Source organism: Poromitra crassiceps, assembly GCF_964638095.1.
Source record: "Poromitra crassiceps genome assembly, chromosome: 5".
NCBI lineage: Eukaryota > Metazoa > Chordata > Actinopteri > Beryciformes > Melamphaidae > Poromitra > Poromitra crassiceps.
In genome coordinates, this window is record NC_139642.1 from 34053420 (window position 1) to 34076193 (window position 22774).

A 22774-nucleotide genomic window follows, 5' to 3' on the forward strand; every position below is an offset into this window, starting at 1 on the left:
ATGAAGAAACATTTTCCAAGCATTCCATAAACACCAAACATCATCCCTTTCTCTTTCTTCTTTCTTCCTTTACCACGACTCATTTCCCCTTGGCCATCAATAAAGTTCTTCTTGTCTAATATGTAAAATAGATTATAGGCACACACACACACACACACACACACACACACACACACACACACACACACACACACACACGCACACGCACGCACGCGCACACACACACACACACACACACACACACACACACACACACACACACACACACACACACACACACACACACACACACACATAAAAACACTTATTTTGTTACAGTACACTGATGATGTGAATCCAAGAAAAAGCTATAGTAACATATTGATTCTCCTCATTAATTAAATCTCTACCAAATTCAAAGGAGAGGAGATGTAGATGTAGAGAAGCAGACTGGTAGAGAAAGATTTGAAAGTTTCAGCACCAGTGAGATGTGGATTGTGCCAAAGGGGCTGCAGGAAGATGTCCCTAATGTATTAATGTATTATTTCCAATGAAGAAACTATAATAGTACAATTTAAATAAAGTCTAAACTCCATGGTAGTTGGATACTGAGGGGTCGGTTTACACATAGCAGAAGACTGGTTGCACTAATAACTTGTGGATAAGTACATATTAGGACTTGCACAGGCCTTCAGCAGATTGAGATAGGCACATTCCTAACCATTCCAGTGTTCACAGTCACCCTGAGGAGTTTGTGTGCTACTTCAATTGCAAAACTTGGCTTCTCTGACCTTCTCGTTCTATGGTGGAAAACTGGAGCATGACCTTTTCACCGTTTCATGTCTTTGTGCTGAGGCATTGTAAATGCATATAGCTACCATATTCCCTTCAATCATTGTTGTTGGGATGACTGCACATAAAGATTGAATTGGAAACCTATACCCGTCGGGCACTAATTGGAGAAAAACATACAATTTAAACTGTAGAAATTAAGAATATTAAGAAGGTACTCCTAATGTGTTGTGCATTCAGTAGCCTATAGCATTGCACACATGCTCCTACATGCTGTATTGGCTCCGACCATACCTTGTGCCACATATGGGTTAGCCTAGGGATTACATATTGCTGTTACCAGCGCGCTGTTTGTTTAGCAATAGTTGCTGCCTGTTATATATATCCCTCCACCCCACCCTGAGCCTTTGATCCCCAGGCTAATTCCCTCAATCGTCCAAATCTAAATCCACGCTGTTGGAAGGAGAGAGAGAGAGAGAGAGAGAGAGAAGGGTGGAGAGACAGGGCACGGGAGAAGGAGGTTGGGCAAAACCTCTCCTTGACCATGTGTGAAGTGAGCAGTTGTACTCCTGAGTCAGTTCAGTCTTGTGCAGGCCATGGGCCGTCTCTCTGTGCTTCACAGGTGCACCATGCAGTGAGGTGCCAGAGTGCCAGCTCATCAGAGGGGGCAGTCAAGCCCGGCTGACGTCACCCTGATGGCCAGCCTCTGTAATCGAAAGAGACGTTAATCCTCGCTCCTGTCCAAAGCCTGGCTGTGGGGTGGTTGGAGGCGGGGGGAGGGGGAGGGATAGTGACAGAGGCAGGAGGGAGGAAGTTGGATACAGGAGAGCAGGGAGAGCCTGTATGCTGTGGGCTGGCAGACGACTTTTATGTCCTCTTACCTGGACTGTACAGAGAGAGAGGTGTTGTCCTGTTCTAATTAACCAGTTGACACCAGGTACACCTCCACCCCCTGATCCTCCGCTGACTCCCTGGACCCCTGAGGGTTTTAGGACCCCCCCCCACCCAGGCTTCGCCCTGGAGGCCAATAGCCTCTGCGAGGGCTCTGCAGCGGGGGAATGCTGTGGGAGCTGCACCCCTCCTCCCGCGCCCCCTCTTGTGCCATCTACACCCAGTGTGGAGGAACCCAGCTTCACGCTCCTGGAGCTGTGCCAGGATGGAGAGGACCTCATCTGCCTGACCACAACTGAGGGGTAAGAGGCTGCTTTTGTGTTTGTGTGTGTGTCTGTGCGTGTGTGTGTGTGTGTGTGTGTGTGTGTGTGTGTGTGTGTGTGTGTGTGTGTGTGTGTGTGTGTGTGTGTGTGTGTGTGTGTGTGTGTGTGTGTGTGTGTGTGTGTGTGTGTGTGTGTGTGTAGGGGGGGAGTCATTCACACCAGCAAGGACTATATATTTTTTTTTCAGGATGAGTCCCTCTGCAAGTCGACAACATGCCCCATCTGAATGAACACACTTGAAAGAACACTCTTTAGTGTGGGTGGATAGTATTTCAAACAGAGAAGTGAGAAGCGCGTGAATTCACAATAGCTGTGTGACCATGCACATATCTGAAATGCAGGATGGCAGGGGCAGCCCACCCTATACTCTGCCTCTGCCACCCTGCATTGCATGCAGGGTGCTTTTGTGTTTGTGTGTGTGTGTGTGTGTGTGTGTGTGTGTGTGTGTGTGTGTGTGTGTGTGTGTGTGTGTGTGTGTGTGTGTGTGCGTGTGTGCGCGCGCGCGTGCACTGTGATGGTACATTCTGGTCATTGTAGGTCATCAACTTCAGTTCTGTATACTGTGTGAGTCACAGATTAGCAGCTGTTTGAGCTTAACCTGGGTGTTTGTAAGGCTAAATAATCAATAGATCTGCAATAGGCTGGCCAGCGAGACTGTGATATTAGCGTTGGCAGCTTACACCAGTACCCCTCAGACAGAATTGATTGACCTGGTGGTGGCGCTATGTAATTGCAGCAATAAACAGGACAACTCCCTGGGCAACTTAATGGGCAATAGTGGCCAAGGAGTTTCCTCAGCATTGTAGGGACTTCTGGCCGCAAGATGTCACAATTAGGAAGAACTTTGAATAGCATATTATTTGCAAAGAAGAAAAAAATAAGCCATGTGCTATACATAGATACTAGACTGATTGTAAGTTGGGATGAAACGTGCTGGTGTTAGACGAAGTGTGTAGGAGAAGGATTACATCTTCGTTAAGCTAGCTCATCATAATAGCTGCTGAAAGTTTCCGTCACAGGTGGCACACAAACAGCTTAGCTTGACACAGCTGTGAAAAGCATAATATCAGAAATTGAATTGTACGGCACACATTCATAAGTGGGTCAAAAATGATAGCCTCCTCCCAAAGCTGATCCCATTTAGGCAAGAACAGGACGCGCTCTGCAAACCGGTTTAGTGTTTCTTCATTTGTGAGATTGGACAATGAACTGTCAGCAGGAATACTGAGCTGGAGACCTGTAACCTCAATTCAATTCAAATGTATTCTATTCCAATCTATTCCAGTAATCCCCATGGCATGTAGACATGATGTAGACATAGGGCAGCAGACAAAAGGAAACACAAACAAGACTGAAATACAGAGAGAGACAGAGACATCAGTGAAAAGCTAGATGCATACTGAAACTACAAAACTGAAAGGCTAGATGCATACTGAGAACAAAAAGGGAAGCACGCACATCTCCGTGAAAATTTACAGGTGCTGGACTCAAAAATACACACCATAAAAGAAGAGGAAGTCCGCACACTGTTGAAGCTCCAGCGACCACAAGTTTAATTAAAGCTTACATACAACGTTTCGACCCCTTCGGGTCTTCATCAGGTATGCATATAGATGCATACTGAAACTACAAAGCTGTATGGTGGTGACCTTCTCAGGTGTAACAATGTATTTGAAGAAACTGTTGTTGTCAGCCACAAGCCACTGCAGCCGCTGAGCTAAGCAGTTCACACTTGAGTGTAGTGTAGGGCCTGACGTCTGTCCTTAAATATACTGTAGGCCTCCTTCTTGACCTGCAGCTTATGTGGATTGGCTTCTCAGTCTAAAGTGGCTCTGGAGACCTTGGAGCAGACATTTACAGCGCCCTGCAGGCAACTTCTGCTATTGGCATGTTGGTACATGCAAACAAAACAACACAAATTGGCTATATGCCAGGGAGCATGTGTGTTACTGATGACATCACTGATGAGGTCATCTGTCTTCTGGTTGCCTGGCAAAAATAGTGCCTGCCAGCTGGCTGCCGGCCACTGATGATGTAATGTAATGATGTAAAGTCAGTCAGCCTTCCGAGTGATGTCACTCGAGCAATTGTGATGTCATCAGTGATGTCATCATGTGTGATTTCATCAGTGATGTCATCAGTGAGGCATATCATCAGGGGAGAAGGCCGTCGAGCAGGATTTGAAGCGGAAGCCGAGGGAGGCCGAGAGGTCTGGGAACACAGTGGTCGAAGAGGAGAGCGAGGCGGCCGGAGGGACGAACATTGAGCAGGGGGCGGAGCCCCGAGTCTGGAATTTGTGTAATATTCTGTGAGAGGCAGCAATGTGCCACAAGGCATCCAGTCTGCTGTAAAGCCATTAGAAGAAGAAGAAGGGATAGCATCAGTGATGTCACACGAGCATTACTGTTTTGCTAGCGACGTTTTGATTGGCCGGTTACGATGTCAACTACGAAGTGGGTCGCTGATTGGCTCGTCCGCTTTGCAGTTTCTGCAGACAGCCCTCCCAGAGTTGAGGCCAGACGGTCCCGCAGAACCAAATGAAATGTGTTGATGTGAGCGGCTGGTTTAGCAGGTTAGAAACATGCAGCAAAGCTACAACATTATAAGCCCACTTTTCTAATATTGAGCTGACCTTGACCTTTTGGACCATCCACATCTCTTCAGTCTAAACCTTCAAAAGTGTCTATCTCCCCTTCATCATTCAGTCTATTCATCATTTCTTATTTCCTTTACACTCACGCTCAATGCTTTTTTTCTCAGACTGTCTGATGCAACAGTTAAGGCTGCTGTTGGAAAATTCTTAAAAGTCCCCAAGCCTCTGTGTCTAAAAACAGTTTTCTGAGAATAAAGATGAGAATAAAGAAAGTTTAAAGTCGAACTGAACCCGTATCGTCACGTGCGTCGCAGTCCGTTTCAGACTGAAAACATAATTTGTCTGAGAGGACAAATTGAGAGGCGGGTCATAGTATCATGTTGATGATTTGATTTGACAATTCTGTCGACTGGCTTTGGCATTGGTCAATCATGGCGTGTTCCACCCCCAAATCGAGTGGGATTCAGCGTGTTGTCATGCTACGCGAGTGGGATCCACGGAGTACCAGGCAGCCAGCTGCTTCGTGCGGAGGGAGCGGACAATCCGATGAATGGGTGCTGCCCGCCCGCCTGGAATCTTCGAGGGCAGACCCCTGACAACCACGCTCTCAAACGCTCTCAAGCGCACGCTATTTCTGTAAATACGATATCCCTGGAATGCGCGTTTTAACGGGCCAGTTACATTTCTTTGCATTCTTAGAGATTATAGTTTTTGTTTTGTGTTCATGTTTCTAACAAGTGGTCAAGTTAGTAGTTAGTTTATGGGATAGGAATTCTGCCAGATGACAGGCTCTAGGTGCCATTTTCTACTTCATTTGGAAGAGAAAATTATCCTGAAATGAAGATTTGATTGACAGCTGCATGTCGTGATATGATTGGTTGAATTGGGGTAGAAATTTGATAGTACTAGGTGACGTCAGCAAACTGTACATTACTGTTATCAATGAAATCTTGAAAAATTAACTTTTGATGTGAAAAAGTGTGAAAAACTAAAGAAATTAGACTTTTGTGATTTTGTTTGCATACATTATTAAATAGGTGCACTGCATACCGAGGTATTTGAACTAAAAGAAAAGAAAAGTCATTTATGAGTTTAGCTCGACTTTAAGCTACGCCAGCTCAGGAAATACAAACTGCCCCAGGAGCTGCTGATCCAGGTCGTTCATGTGTGTGTGTGTGTGTGTGTGTGTGTGTGTGTGTGTGTGTGTGTGTGAGAGAGAGAGAGCGAGCGGTCTGTGTGTGTGTGTGTGTGTGTGTGTGTGTGTGTGTGTGTGTGTGTGTGTGTGTGTGTGTGTGTGTGTGCTGGTCTCATATTGCTTTGTTTCCTCCGCAGGGGGATGGAGGAGATGAGTAGTCAAGATTTGAACTTTGAAGAGATGCAAAGCAATGAGGACAAATTGGCATTCCAGGTAGGTTCCATCAGTAAACAGACCTGTCAAGTGGTGTTTGCAGATAATTATTAACATTCATTTGAACTTGCTTCCTCCATGACATTTATCGTGTCAAGATCATGCCGATATTGTCAGATAGGATGTGACTCACAGAACTCGTCATATTCACGAGTTTCCTGGTGAGACCGTGCACGCTTCCGCGACACCCTCCCTCCCTGTTTCCAGCTGCCTGTTTCCGCCCAGGACCGTTCATAGCGAAAGAGACTGAATAATCATAATAATTGTTGTGACTTTGTACCTACCTATGTCTATGTAAGGGAGCCCCCCAGCATAATAATTTCACACGTGCATAATTGTACAACGGAGTGATAATATCTTGAATCTTGAAAGACAGAGACCACTAAAGCTACGTTCAATGACCAAATAACAGTCTTTGATGATCAGTTGCTGTCTTTAGAGTTTATTTAGAATGCTTTTAACAATGTTGCAATGGGCTTTATCATAAACCCCAGCAAGATCCAGGGTCATCATCTGTGACACACACAGATTCTGTGTGTGTGTGAGAAATGTGTGGGCAGTGCCATGGAGAAGTGGAAAAATATTAATACAGTAATTGGATTTGAAACAGTTGAAACCGATTCAAGTTATTCGGCCAACTAATGCATTTTGCTATGAACTGAACTTAACCTGGTGTGATTTACCTGGTCTCTCTCTGTGTCCCTTCCCCTGCAGACCTTCCCTGACCCAGTGGAGGTGGTCCTGGGCCCGGAGAGCTCCCTCCCCTGCCTTCAGGAACCCGTGAAGGAGCGTCTGCCGTCCATCGTGGTGGAGCCCACGGAGCTGAGCGATGTGGAGAGCGGAGAGCTGCGCTGGCCTCCGCAGAGCATGGACCTAGAGGCGGACGAGGAGGACCTGTTCCTGGAGCAGTGTATCCCCCCAGCCAACATCGCCGACTGGGGAGAGGAGGAGGACGAGGAGGAGAAGAGCTCAGTGATCCTCAACCACCAGCAAAACACCTCACTCATCGGTGAGTCATCATCGTGACCAATAGACCATTTTCACAGCAACCGTTTTGAGGTGGTAAAGCAGGAAGTAAAGCAGCTGTAACCAATAACATTAATGAGGGCCCTGGCACTGGAACACCTAAATGGAATGGAACCATCAATAATAAAAAATATTGTGGTGTTACGTGAATCCGTTTGGAAGTTAGGTGCCTTTTTGTGATTGAACATGCCCGGAATCAGAATCAGAATCACTTTTATTGCCACAGTTTGCAAGTTAAATACGAGGAATTTGTCTTAGTGTCTGTATGCAGCGTAGCGGTCACATCAATATACAGAGATAAAGAAGTAGGAAAGATAACTAAAGACAATCACAACGTTGCAAGTGCAATCAAATCAAATATATATATATACAATATGTACATGAGTGGCCTTCCTACAAAGTTTTGTGGTGTTACGTGAATCCATTTAGAAGTTACGCACCGGCCATTAGAGGCGCCCCCTGTTGGCCAGTGGATGAGGAAAGTTAATCACTTCTAAATTGGCCCATGACCAACCTTTCTGCGAAGCCAAAGTTTATTTATACAGCACATTTACACAGCCATGGTTGACCAAAGTGCTGAACAGGTTACAAATATCAAATGGACAGAAACAGTTTTAATAAAGAATAATAAAGTGAACAGTAGACATAATAAAAGAGATAGGCACAATAAAAATGAGGTTGGAGGTGTCAAGCTCAACTTGAGTCAACCGCTAAGAAGAATCAAATGCTAGCAAGAGGGATCGAGAGGGAATACTGTCCCGGGAGCCTGTAGGTTGCAGATGATGAACCAGCTCTGACAGTGAGGAGAGAGATACAGATTCAAACTGATCAAGGACAGCTGGAGACATAGGAGGAACAGAGGGGTCTATGGTGATGAAGGACAGCTGGAGACATAGGAGGAACAGAGGGGTCTATGGTGATGAAGTGGATGAAGACCTAAGAGCAGAAATCTTGTCAGTGAAAAATTTAACAAAGTTTTCACAGAGTGTGGATGACGGCACAATACGAGCTGTATTATACGGATTTATAAGAATGTATTGAAAAGACCCTGAGGCATATGACTATTATTTATGACAAGATTAGATATCAAATCTGTTTTTTAAGGGTTCTTTGATAATTTGATAGACAGTCCTGTAAAATTCCGAAGGAGAAGTGCAGCTTATCCTTATTCCACTTCCTCTCAGCTTGTCTGCATGCGTGTCTGTAGGTAGTATCATTCAACCACGGCTCTGAAAGTGCTTTAGTGCGTTTCACCCTAAATGGAACAACAGAGTCCAAGATTTCAGTGCAAGTGGTGTCGAAGAGGGTGGTAAGTTCCCCAGCACTGAGAATCACAACAGCCATCCAACATACGGTATAAATCATAGACTAGAGTCTTTAAAAAATAATAGAAAACTGGGTAACACTTTACAATAACGTACACAAATACTATAGTAGTTACTAGTAAACTAACCATTAACTAATAGCCAGTTAATGAGTAGCTAATGAAAAATTTGGCATTAGTCAATCACTAGTTAATCATAGTTATTGAGTAGGTAGTCATTAGTTAATGATTAGTATCTAATTTCCTGAGTAGAGTAGTTAATCAGTACCTAATGATTATTAAATTTCAGCTCGTGAATAGAGTAGTTAATCATTACTTAATGATTCCAAAATGTCAGTGCGTGAATGTATTAGTTAATCATTAGTTAATCATACATTGTGAGTATAGTAGTTAATCATTAGTTCATGATTAGTTGTTAGTTCCTTAGTAGAGTAATTACTCATTAGTTAATGGTTAGTCAATGGTCAGTTTGGGAGTATATAGTTAATTGTTAGTTATTCATTACTTAATTACTTAATTATTACCTGTCCATTAGTTACTCTTTTTGTGTACCCGATTGTAAAGTGGTGCATCATACTCAGTAGTTTATGAATACTGAATCATTACTTAATTATTATCTGTCTATTAGTTAGTCTTTTTGTGTACCCTATTGTAAAGTGGTGCATCATACTCAGTAGTTTATGAATACTGAATCATTACTTAATTATTACCTGTCCATTAGTTACTCCTTTCGTGTACCCTATTGTAAAGTGGTGCATCATACTCTGTAGTTTATGAGTACTGAATAATTACCTGTCCATTTGTTACTCTTTTCGCACCCTAACATAAAGTGAAAGATATCCTTATCAAATAAACACTCCCTCCAGGTGAGATTCAAACCCTGAACCCCAAGATAGTTAAATTGTAAGTCTGGTTCTCTACCATCTGAGCTAACCAGCCTGTTATTTGGTAGAGCCATACTATAGGTCTGTAGAGTCAGAGACTAAGTATTATGTCCTATCCACATACTACTTTCTGTTCAAGTACTTATAGTTTTTAAGATATATTCCACCCAAATACTACCTTCTCTCCAAATACCAGTACTTATAGTTGTAAAGGTATATTCCATCCAAATACTACTTCAGGTCCAAGTACTTAGGTATGTTTCAGCCAAATACTACTTATGTCTAAGTACTTGTAAGTACTTGGACAGAAAGTAGTATTTGGGTGGAATATACCTTTAAACTATAATACTTGGTCTCCAGCTCTACATTCGATAGTATGGCTCTAACAAGCAGCAGGCTGCTTAGCTCAGATGGTAGAGAACCAGACTTACAATTTAACAATCTTGGGGTTCAGGGTTCGAATCTCACCCTTTAGGGAGTGTTTATTTGATAAGGATATCTTTCACTTTATATTAGGGTGCAAAAAGAGTAACAAATGGACAGGTAATGATTCAGTACTCATAAACTACAGAGTATGATGCACCACTTTACAATAGGGTACACAAAAAGAGTAACTAATGGACAGGTAATAATTAAGTAATGATTCAGTATTCATAAACTACTGAGTATGATGCACCACTTTACAATAGGGTACACAAAAAGACTAACTAATAGACAGATAATAATTAAGTAATGATTCAGTATTCATAAACTACTGAGTATGATGCACCACTTTACAATAGGGTACACAAAAAGAGTAACTAATGGACAGGTAATAATTAAGTAATTAAGTAATGAATAACTAACAATTAACTATATACTCCCACACTGACCATTGACTAACCATTAACTAATGAGTAATTACTCTACTAAGGAACTAACAACTAATCATGAACTAATGATTAACTACTATACTCACAATGTATGATTAACTAATGATTAACTAATACATTCATGCACTGACATTTTGGAATCATTAAGTAATGATTAACTACTCTATTCACGAGCTGACATTTAATAATCATTAGGTAATGATTAACTACCGTACTCTACTCAGAAAATTAGATACTAATCATTAACTAATGACTACCTACTCATTAACTATGATTAACTAGTGATTGACTAATGCCAAATTTTTCATTAGCTACTCATTAACTGGCTATTAGTTAATGGTTAGTTTACTAGTAACTACTATAGTATTTGTGTACGTTATTGTAAAGTGTTACCGAAAACTGTGACAAAGTTAAAGGGTTAATCGTACACAGGTGTGCAGGAGCACAAGTGGACACCTTAGAACAAGGGGCTGTAGTAGTAGAAACAACAGGTAGATGAACTGAAATACACGTTACACGATAGATACACATAGACGATAGGACAGCACAAGGTCCAGTGTGTGTCCCTTCTCATGTGTTGTGCCAGATTCATGCAAATCAAGTGATTTGCATGAATCTGGCCTAGCTTTTTGAGATATCCTGGAGACAAACAAACAAGCAAACGGGGGCGAAAACATAACCTCCAGCCAACTCCATGGCAGAGGTAACTATGGTGACAGCAGCTGACTGCTCACGTGCCATGTCGACAGAAATAGATAGAGGGAAGTGCGTCCCAGAGCTGCTGCAATCCATGCCCCCTCTCACCTCCCTTCCTCGGCTATGAGTCGTCCTTCTGATACATCACTTGCACTTCTGAGTAGAACTCAAAAGGAAGCAGAGTGCTTACGAGGCATATACATTAGGTTATACATTATTCTGTGTCCCAGATCCCACTTTTCAAGGAGCAACTTTCCTTCTTTTAAAGGAACTTTTTGAAAGATTTTCCCCACTAGATGTCACGCTGGAGCTGTAACATCAAAACGTAAACACAAACAATCTATAAAACACATAGCCACGGCTTCCCATGCCACCCTAAACACTTGCATTGCTCTGATATAGCGTCTGCTATCTACACTATGCAACCCCAGACACTCGTCTGCCATCGAGACATGCATAGCGAGCTACACAGCCGACATCGCGCATTATAAACACAGACCAGGAAATACACAGTCCCAAACCGTGATACAAACAGAGACTAGCCTTATTTTCCTCAGTCACAGTCACGGCTTGATCCAGTGTTATGCTGTCAAGCCTCGCTGGGCCACTCTGTCCATTTATAAACGTGGAAAAGAGCTAAATCCACAGAAACGAAGCAGGAGCCTCCGGCCCGACGAAGCAGCAGGCCGATATAAACAGACAATAATGTTTGCGCAACACAGAGAGGGAGCGTGGCTTCTTTCACTATCTCACATGCCTCTCTAGATATATAATACTCTTTTGTGGACACCTAGTAGGCTAGTGCTGAATCTTACAAATAGTGCCTTTAAGCTTTTCAATGCTGAGAACTCGAAAAAAATGAATGTTTGCAGTGACAAATCTTGACAACCATAGCATAGTGACACTACTGTTTTCTTTTCTTTTTGCAGACCTCCAATCTGATGCGTTTAGAGACGACACCCCGACTCTTCCACCTAGCAGTGCTCCACCTCCAATCTGATGCGTTTAGAGACGACACCCCGACTCTTCCACCTAGCAGTGCTCCACCTCCAATCTGATGCGTTTAGAGACGACACCCCGACTCTTCCACCTAGCAGTGCTCCACCTCCAATCTGATGCGTTTAGAGACGACACCCCGACTCTTCCACCTAGCAGTGCTCCGGCCCTCAACTGACTTGCCTCTGCAAACTCAATACCCCTAATGGCACAATGAGGAAACGTCCTTACATCATGGGGTCAAAGGTCCCACAAGAAATACATTCCTGGACAGAATGGATTGGAAAAATATTTGTCAACTAGGCCTAACGGGTCATGGCAAGTTGGGGTTTGACAGTGGCAGATGTTGCAAAATACAAATTGAAACGCTGATCCACCACATCTGTGGTGATTTGTAAATACGAACACCCGTTAGATCACATAGGCTACCGTATACATATACAGAGAGAAAAGTAGGTCACCGTCACCATACATGTTCACACGCTCACATCCACACTTAGACACAGATTAATGGGAACAGGATTGAGCAACATGGTATAATTAGTGTATTAGAATGACTAATAGTAGAATTTTGCTGACTTTGTGATGTTTTTAATTTCATTTCCTCATTTTCAAGGGCTCAGTGGCGTCATAGGGCCTGCAATAGCAATAATACATTGTCTTTAGTATGTGTTCTCCTCATTTTGTAGATGTTTTTCTCAGTTCATCTCTCAAGCCATCGCTGTCACTGATGATCTTGTACTAACATGCTCCTCACAGGTCATCATTCTGACCCTATGGGTGGTTTCTGTGGACGTATACTTCCTTGTACCTTCAATATATTGTATATTTACTAAATAGAGTGTGCTCTCTATATCTACCGGCTGCTTGGCTCAGTCTACAGCAGCACCTGTTGAGCACTCTTTTTAATTAATTTCACTGATCGCTGATGATGATGACGTTATTTGACATATGACGTAACAACACACTCAGACAAATCACATATATTTACGTAAGTCCCATATGTAGGCTACATGTTTTATATAAATGACTCCTGCTATCAGCTGTTGTCTTCCATAACAAATCAGGATTTTCCACAAGGTTAGAAATGTCACCATTAGAAATGCATAGATACATCACTTTTGCTTGCTCTGCTTTTTGTTTTTGTTTGATAGGCTGCAATGTGAATCACATACCTGGACACTTCATCTGGACATGTTGAACAACGGATAGCAGCTCCAGATGATTTTTGTCACAACAGTCTTAGATGTCAATTAGATTCATACTTGTACAGTATTAGTACTAAAATTGTGTGTATAGGTTTAACTTGTCAATAAGTTGTATAGGCCTATATACACAGAAAAACTGTTGTGTTACAGTAAAATGATTATCATGAATCTGACAATAAAGCATTTTGACCAAGTTGGATACGGAATTCAATGTTGATGTGGAATTCATATTTTGGAAACTATATATTTCGAGCTAAACTAACAAGTAATTGCAGCTAAGTAGGTAAATGTTGAGAAATGGCAACTAAATTGCTTAAACTTAAAGGCACCTCTGGTATCAGCGGTTCACCTCTCTACTACCCATCACTTCAAGGAAGGTTTATTTTAGCAGCCAATTTGATTGTGGCCAACATTTATATGGCCCTGTCCAAACCTGCTATTAATGGGAGAGATCGGCTCTTGGGTGATCTAATCTCATGAGGACAGCATCCTGTATGTTCTGCAGATGTATAGTAAAACATTTTAAGCAAGTTGAAACTGGGTAGGGGTGGTGGGGAGGCATTGGTTGTGCCTATCTTATGAATTGTCATTTTCGTCCCCATCATGTATGATTGATTATTGCTTTTTTCTGTTCTGCAAAGGTACAAACTAAGTAACATGTCGCAGTTCTTAATTATGAAAGCTAAATGGGCATAACAGGAAGCAACACCTTTTTTGTGGTCTGAGTAGTGTATTAACACATCCCTGCCAACTGAGTGAGGATGTTAACCACATCCTGACATTTACCACACACAACTATTTTAACACTAATGTCAGGTCGTCCAGCTAACCTGGCACACTGAGTGACAAGCAAATTTGAAAATGGCACTTTATAAAAAAAAAAAAAAGGGTTTAGCCTAATCCCCTAAGAGTTAGGCAGTTAACTCCAACTACACTGTTATTTGAAGACAATGTATACATTTGTTATTTAAATAGCTTAATTAGCAAAAGCAGTTATTGCATAATTAATTTACTATTTTTATACCATTTGTTTCCAGTAAATATGGTAACTGTAAAATTTCCATTTATTGCTTTACATTTAATCTTTCTGCCTAAAACGGTAAGTCACATTGGTGGTTAATGCTGGCTTAGGAAATTTGAGGAAATGAGTTGTCAAGGAACACCACAGTGTGGGTTAATATGGCAGACACGTCCAAGGCATTTGATCGAGTTGATCATACAAAATGGATGAAAAACATACTGGACTTAGAACTGTGTCCCAGGTTGACAGCCTGGTACACAGCTACACACAGAGACAAAGGCCCATTCATTAATGAATGGGCAGCAACAATATCCTGTTAAATGGAAAGAAATCTGAAAAGTTGCAGATTGTTCTTCACAGGACCCACACATCCTGTGATATTGGGGGGGGGGGGGGGGGGGTACCATGTTGTGAACTCTTCGGCTACCACCCTAGACTCAAAGCTCAGTGGGGACATACATTGAAGAGGCAGCCTCCAAGCTGCTACATTTCCTCACAGTCTTGGCCAGAAATGGCCTACCTGCAGATGATGACCTATGGTCTACTCTGATAAGGCCATCTCTTGAATGGTGCAATGCTCAGAACAGGAGGAAGGATGCTACTGTGAACTATGAGGGACATGTCAGAAACCACAACATCCCCTGCATGATTTTCTGCCCCAAACGCGACGGAGCTGCACAGCCAGAACATAGAAACTAAACACGACGGAGCTGCACAGCCAGAACATAGAAACTAAACGCGACGGAGCTGCACAGCCAGAACATAGAAACCAAAATGTAGACCATGTAGGCCAAAATAAACAGACTGAAAAAAATCAACTGTGCACACTAATTTTTTTTTATTACCCTAATGTCACTGATATAAAAATTCTGCAGCTTTTTCAGTAGGCCTATACTCTACTGCAAGCATGAAGTCAACTATCTTCTGTATCTTCTAGCCCATCTTGTTTTATGAGGACTCACCAATATGTGGTGTGTGTGTTTATGTGTGTGTGTGTGTGTGTGTGTGTGAGTGTGTGTGTGTGCGTGTGTTCGCATGTGTGCATGCGTGCATGGGTGTCTGGGTCATGGGTGTGTGGGTGTGTGTGTGTGTAGGCCTAGAGTACAAAAACATCTAAAAAGCAGAACTGTTTCAGAATTTCTCTTGTGCTGTGTGGAGCGAACATCAACAGGACTCTGAAGCTGTAAGTTAAAATATGAGCAGGATCAGATCAGAGTTGTTTATATTTAAAATATATTGTAACTTATTGAAGTTTAATTACTTAAATTGTATTACATCATTTGTAATTTTCTGAATTCTTACTTCAGACCTCTACACATAACACAACAGTTGTGAAAAAAAAACATTTAGTTTATATTTATATTGAAGTATAAGTTTAATATAACAACATTATAGCCTATTTAATTAAAGAGACGCACACTCAATTCTAGGCTCAAGACTAAATCTGATGTTTTTAATTAATTACAACTAGATTGAGCTATTAATGGCAGCTTTGTTTTTATAATGTATGTGTGGTGTGTGGAGTTTTGGGAACTCATGAATCTCTAGCTCAAGTTAGCTTGCTAGCTCAGCGCAACACCCATTTAGGAGCAGTGTTGGGCAGTAATATATTGGCCTACTGATATATTACCTAATGGATTACTTTTCCCCAGTAACGAGTATTGTAACAGATTATAATTTCCAAAACAGTAATAATATTACAGTTACTAATCCAAGTAACTTCAAGTTACTGCATTACTTTCTCCAGTGCTGAGTCAGCTTAATGTTGATGGGCTATTTGTGACACAAACATGTACAATGCGGATTGATAGGATGTGTTGGCACTTGTTGGCCGCTTTTTCATCTTTCTAACATTTTGTTTGGGTCTACCTGTTTGCCCCTGTTGCAGATTTTACCACTGCGTTATTAAAAACAAAAGCTGCGTAAAAGATTGTATGATCTGTCATCACTTTGAGCCAGGTGTGCTCTTCATGAAGCAGGTAACTTTTCATAGGCTGAAGAAAGAGAAAGGCAAAGCAATTAGGCCTACATTCACAGTGCACACATGCAAAGTCTGAATTTTGATGAGAAAGGACGCAATTAGCAATTTTGTGGGGTGTAACAGAAAAGTAATATACAGTAACGAGTAGTTTAATGAATTACTGTTGGTAGGCAGTAATAAGTAAAGTAATATTACTTTTGAAAAGAGTAACGTGTAATATATTACATTTTTTGAGTAACGAGCCCAACACTGTTTAGGAGTATAATTTCTTACTATTGGCGGAGCCTGGAATGCATCGTCTCTATATGATCTGTCTCTGCCTGGAGCAAATCTCCTAAAGGCAGTGGCAAACCATGGGCAAAACCCACGTGACACAGATACAGCAAGTGACTGGAAGTTGCAATGTCTATGTCTATATTTAATCGTCTCTGGTATAATGTTGAATCAATCATGGCACCATACATTATAATGCTGTGTTTCTGACAGATTTTCCATCTACAACAGCCCATACCAATCATGGCTGATGAGGATGTGGACTACGAAACTATGTTTGAAAATGATGATAAGACACCCGTGATTCCACCCATCCAAATAGTGGCCCTGGTCTGCTACGGCCTGGTATTCCTGCTTGGTGTCCCTGGGAACGCCCTGGTGGTGTGGGTGACGGGGTTCCGCATGCCCCGCTCCGTCAACTCCCTGTGGTTCCTCAACCTCGCCGTGGTTGATCTGTTGTGCTGCCTCTCCCTCCCGCTGCTCATGGTCCCCCTGGCCCACGACAACCACTGGCACTTCGGCCCTCTGGCCTGCACGCTGATCAAGGGCCTGTTCCACCTGGTGATGTACTGTAGCATCCTGCTACTGGTTGTGATCAGCCTGGACCGCTGGATGCTGGTCCGCAGACCCATCTGGTGCCAGAACCACAGGCGGCCTCGGAAGGCTGCCATGGTGTGTGTGGGTGTCTGGTGCCTGGCTCTTCTTGGCAGCATTCCCGAGTTTGTCTACCACAAGCAGATCATTGCAGGTGAGCAGAGATGGGAAAATGACATTCTATAAAATGGGTCCAGGGTCTGATATATTTATCTCGGGAGTTACTTCGATTATACCTCAACTTCTCTAGTGGAATCATGGAAAGTACCTCCTTCACCCATTGTTTGAACAAGGGAGGTTTCACTGACTTCCATTGCAGAAGGATGAGCCTCCGGGTCAGCAGTGTTACAAATGCTGTAGCATCAGCCTGGAGAACATAGTAACTTGTTCTTCTGGAAACAGCCCAAAGACAGCAATAATGGGGTTAGGATCTACTGCTCCACCACAGATGTAAGATATTGCCTAAAAAATCTTTGTCCAGAGATTACCTAATGAAGTGCACGCCCAGAACATATGGCCTAACGTAGCTGGACTGTGGCGACATCTGGGGCACTCAGAACTGGTGTCAGGGGATATTTTGACCAATTTCTCATTTGAAAGGTGTAACCGATGTACAACTTTGAACCAACTTTGAATTGGATGAGACCATGTTTTATGCAGAGCGAGGTGGTATGAATACGTTGTAAGCTATGTTGCCACGTCTCATCAGAGAGCGTAATATCCAAATCCTCCTCCCATGCCAGCTTGACATTATCCCGTGAGGGAAGGGGGGCTAATATCCTGTATTATGTTATAGATTTGAGACACCCTCTCTCTCCCATATGGGTAAAATTCCAGTATAGTGTCTACTACAGTTTTGGGTGAGCTGTATTCCCAAAGCAGTGTTAAGTCTCTCTTAGTTACATAGTAGGCTAACTACAGTTCAATCAGGAGAGACTAGATACCAGAGAATGAATAAAATAATATTTATTATAATAGTGAATGAATAAGGAATTACAGAAAATATGATGAGAATTAGGTATTGTTAATAGTCTTTGGCGCTTAGACATCACAGGGAGATATTGAGATAGAGCTGCATCAGCCATGAGCAGCAGCCAGATAGATCCCCCTGTAGAGTCTAGAGATACTGGTGGTGGTGGTGATGGTGATGCCTCTCCTTCTGAAACTGATGACTCTCCAGACTGAAGAATCTGATGGGTGTGCGAAAACTGGGTGGAGAAGGGGAGGTGGAGGGTGCGAGACTGACAGCAGCAAGGTTGGGAGGCTGAATGGATAGAAACAAACATATTTAATAGGACAACAGCCATGTGATAGGCTTACGATGAGAGGTGAAAAGCAATGTGATAGGTGATGTGACGCTATGCTATTGGATAATAGAGACCAGGCAGCAAACAGCTGATTATTCAGTTGAAGCCCAGAAGTTGACAGGCTATTTTGAGCATGTAAGCAGATTTGAAGGGGTGGAGAAATAAGAAGTGAACTGAGGAAGTGTAAAGTGCAGATTATAGTCTTCCTGACTGAATTTACATTAGAACTTCATTATAACTACAGGGGTGCGATAAATTCACATCTTGTATGCTGTAAGTACAGATGTGGTGATTTTGTACCCAGATTTTGTAGGCTACCATGTAGCCTACTTACCCTGTAATTACATTACCCTCTAAGTACAAATTTTGTTACCCTGTACCTACCCTGTAAGTTGTGGTCTGTATTCTAAAGTGTTACCGATATTTGTGTTAAAATGTAGGGAGTAAAAGTAAAACGTCAGAAAAATAAATTAATAGTAATGTACAGATATACCTGAAAATTCTACTGAAGTACAATAGCCTATAGTAGCCTACAAATACTTTGTTACTTCCCATCTCTGCAGGTGACCAGAAGCGGGAGTGCAGGGCTACGTACCCTGAGCTTAGTGCCTGGCTTGTCACCGCGTTTCGCTTCTTGGTAGGATTCCTGCTCCCTTTTCTGGTCATCGTGGGGTGCCACTGGGTGGTATACAGCCACACGGGCAGCGCCGGGACATCCCGTGGGGGCCGCCGCAACAAACGCACCCTGAGGGTGATCGTCGGCGTGGTGCTGAGCTTCTTCCTGTGCTGGCTCCCGCTGCACATTTTGGACTTCCTTTTCTTGGTCCACCCTGATACCGCGTCCCCTCATAGGCCGGCCCTGCAGTTGGCGTATGTGCTCGCATTGTGCCTGGCTTACTTCAACAGCTGCCTCAACCCGCTGCTCTACGTGTGTCTGGGCCGCGGCTTCAAGGACAGCATGAACCGCTCCCTGCGCGGCCTCTTCCAATTCATCAACGAGGAGTCCAGCTCCCGGGCGAGTATCACCGACACCAAGGTCACGATTGCAAAGGAGATGACTGGTATCTGAGGGTGAGATACATAGAAATAAACTGCAAAAAACAATTATTAAGGCAGTTCAACTCAAAAACAAGTTTTCTTGCTGACTTAAAAATGTGAGTTGACTGAAGTAGCCTATAGCCTACTGTATTGTTATGTCAAAGATCATTAGTTGATCTAATCTAGAAAAGTTAACTGAGTGAATTGAAGACAATACAGTAGCCTATAGTTCAATCAACGAATGTCTGGTCATGATGATTCATGTTTCCAAGTTGAATGATGAATTGATTAACTGAATTCCAGTGTTATTTATTTTTTCTCAAGGTTGCTAGGTTTAAGTTCAAGTTCCTCTTCTATCACATGATTACATAGTGCAGCATATGCAGTAGAGTATGCAGCTGCAATACTTACCGTACTTGGATTGTAGCCTACTTGTCAGCATCAGAAAGAAACTCGCTTGATTGTGAATTCCCAGATAGATAAGATTGATAGTAGATTTGATCGTGGTGTTTTCCACCAAACAGCAAACATACATACATACATACATAGTCTGCATAACAAGTCTCTATCCCGTAACTTCATTCAAAGAAAAAGGACGAGTTTCTGAGTTAAACCAAATGCAATGAGTACTGGGAAGTCTGCTAATAAACGGACAGTGTTGAGTTTAGTGAATGCTTTACAAGGTGTTTTCTTTTAACTCATAATTTTAAGTCACAAAATGTGAATTCGTGATTTTTAATGTGCGTTCACACCAAGGCGAGTAGATGCCATTTTGCTGCGGGCGGCGAATGAGGCGAATGACGTGATATTCAAGATATTCGCCATTCTTGACGAATAATTTGCACAGTCAGACACAAGCGAGTGAAGCTTTTTCCCACCTTGGTGTGAACGCACAGTAGGCCAAGTCGAAGCTCATAACTAGCACTTTTAACTTGAAATTGACAAACACATCTACTGTACATTGTGTTAATGGATAAAGATTAGTTAATTTCACTAAATTGCACTATGACTTTTTAGGTGTAATAACTACTGTAGCGTGAGGCAGTTGGCTAAGGTTAAGGGAAGTTCAGAGGGACATTTCTAGTTTGCTCAGTGTATTGAGCAATTGTAACCACTGGATTACCGCACAAATCATCAGTGTTTGGAATTAACCTTGTCAAATAAATTCAATCCACCCGCCAATCACACCTGACAGTCCAGAAAAGTTACTATATTATTCATCAAAGGTCTTGGACAGGAATAGTCTTGCCCAGAGCCATATAGATAGAAGAGTCCCGACATCTCCATTCACTCCAATGGACCAGTTTTTTACTCTCAAGAGTTCCAGGAAGTAAGGTCCTGGATTAAGCAGCACTGTCGAGTTGCAGCAAAATAGACAGTTTGTGTTGTACTCTGAAAGGGTTTCCCCCCCCTTGAATCAAATTGTACATTATCAGCTTTATTTTAGCATTCAAAAGTAGCGCGAGACCCATTCCTGGCTGTTCATTGGCTAATGAGTCTCGCATTTTGGTCCTCCGCTGACGCCACTCTCTCTCTAGAGGACACCAGTCTTGCCTATCTTGTAGCCCCTTATCACAAGCAAATGTTTCAAATGTAATATGGTGATACAATATCCTACACACATTATGTTACAGTATATAGCCTACTTCATATAGTACATAGCTACTACACGTCATCATTTTCATTTGCCAGGTTGCCATTGTAAATAACCATTTGTTCTTAATGTCTTGCCTGATTGGTCCTGCTGTCATCAGAATTGCACCACATAGGAACTAATAGGAATAGGAACTATATTTGCTAATCTGCAATTCATTTCCGCTGGCTCTTGCCTAATAAAATGACTTCTGTTTTGTTTTTCACAAGAACTTTCCTATGTTTCAAAAATATTAATGGGGTGGTTTTACTAAAGTGTGTATTAGTAAATGTTTTGCCTTTTGTAAATCTTTGAATCACAAATACCACAAGAAGATATTAATTAAAGTCAGGTCATAAATAGCCTTGTGAGTCAATTTCCTTTTGTATACATTTTGAATAAACTCTTTCTCTTGCTCTTTCTCTCATGCACGCAGCACACATTGATACTGTACATGTACATTTCCTGCACATTTTTGTCTTTGTGATGTTCACAAGCCTCCATTTAGACCATGTGACATTTAAGCCAAATGAGACCAATTAAATTCAAATAATAATAATAATAAAATGATTAATTGACAAGTAAAATTAAATAATATTCACTTGCGTGCGCGCCACGCATACACTCTCACACACACACACACACACACAACGTAAAGTGGTATTTCAGAAGATAGGGGTTTTGCAATAGCCTTACTCCTCAGCTTTTTTGTTGTTGTTCCACTCATCCACCACAAGAGGGAGCTACACTCTAAAATCTCTGATGCTCAGTGGCCCAAGTGGATAAAGATGGTGGCCTGAGGCCTCCTTGTCTGACACCCCTCCTGTCATGTAACAGACACTAAAGGCAATAGATGGGAACAATTTGCTTTAGTAATGTTTATAGGTTTGTCTTTAACTCAAACAAATGCACTACGGAGCAAGTCTGTGTAATAAATTAATATTTATGATTCTCTCCATTAACTCCATGCATATTTATGATAATCATGTTTAAGTCTGACAACTGAGCACTGAGTACGCCCTGTGGGCCCCCATCCAATATTTATGATAGCTATATCTGCAGACCAAGGAGACTCGATTGTGTAGGCTGAGTTGGAAATGTCGGAAATCTTGCACATATGGATTCTTTGCTTTGTGGCATTAGAACACATCCTGTTCTGCACACTAGAAGGTTATTAGAGCAATCAAATAACCTTAGTTGTAGTGTAGTGTTAAAATAAACAAATTCAAGAGCAAAAGGGGATTTTATTTACAAACTACATTCATTCCAAACAAGGCCACGGGGTGGTATTTACATGTGTGTGTTACTTTGCGTGTGTTTGAATGTGTAAGTCTGTGTCTCTGTGCATCATTGAGTGTCTGCAGCTATATGTGCATGCATGCATGTATATTGGCCCCTTACTATGGCCTCTAAGACCCATTCCTAAAGCTGACTCATAGACATCAGTTCAGCTCATTGGTCCTCATAAGAAACGCAGCTGGCAGAAGAGGAGAGGTAGTGGACTGTTCACTTGTATGAATCCATAGATTTACATTGAGAGGCAGGGCTAGGCAGAATAAAACAGAAAAAAATGCATGGAACACTCATTACCTGCTTGTATGATTCCTACTCAACCCCTGTATTTTTAGATTGTTGGTGAACCAAATCTAAACATGTATTTGCATCTTTTTAGCCTGTCGTAATGTTAGCAATTTCAGCTTTTACATATTTAACTGTCTCTGCTGTCAACACATTGTAAAATGTTAAGAATTAACCACCATAATGGCAGCAGATATTAAGAGAGTCTGGTAGCATGGTGAGCTGTTAGCTTTACCCTGCAAGATGGTCCATCATGTATATCTATAAATTATGATTCATCATTGCCGTGTATATCCATTAGACCAGAATAACCTCTAGTGTCTGATGGCTATGTGCTAGGGGATAAATTCAACCAGA

General features: G+C 42.1%; 1 protein-coding gene across 1 annotated transcript; it reads left to right on the forward strand.

Annotated features, from left to right (window-relative positions):
• Positions 1 to 15175: 15175 nt before the first annotated feature.
• On the forward strand, positions 15176 to 21193 carry c5ar1 (complement C5a receptor 1). Its single transcript, XM_083637239.1, has 3 exons — positions 15176 to 15196; positions 16481 to 17015; positions 18732 to 21193. The coding sequence occupies exons 2-3, from the start codon at positions 16511 to 16513 to the stop codon at positions 19235 to 19237; spliced, it is 1011 nt and encodes a 336-aa protein (XP_083493365.1). The 5' UTR covers positions 15176 to 15196; positions 16481 to 16510; the 3' UTR covers positions 19238 to 21193.
• The last annotated feature ends 1581 nt before the right edge of the window (positions 21194 to 22774 follow it).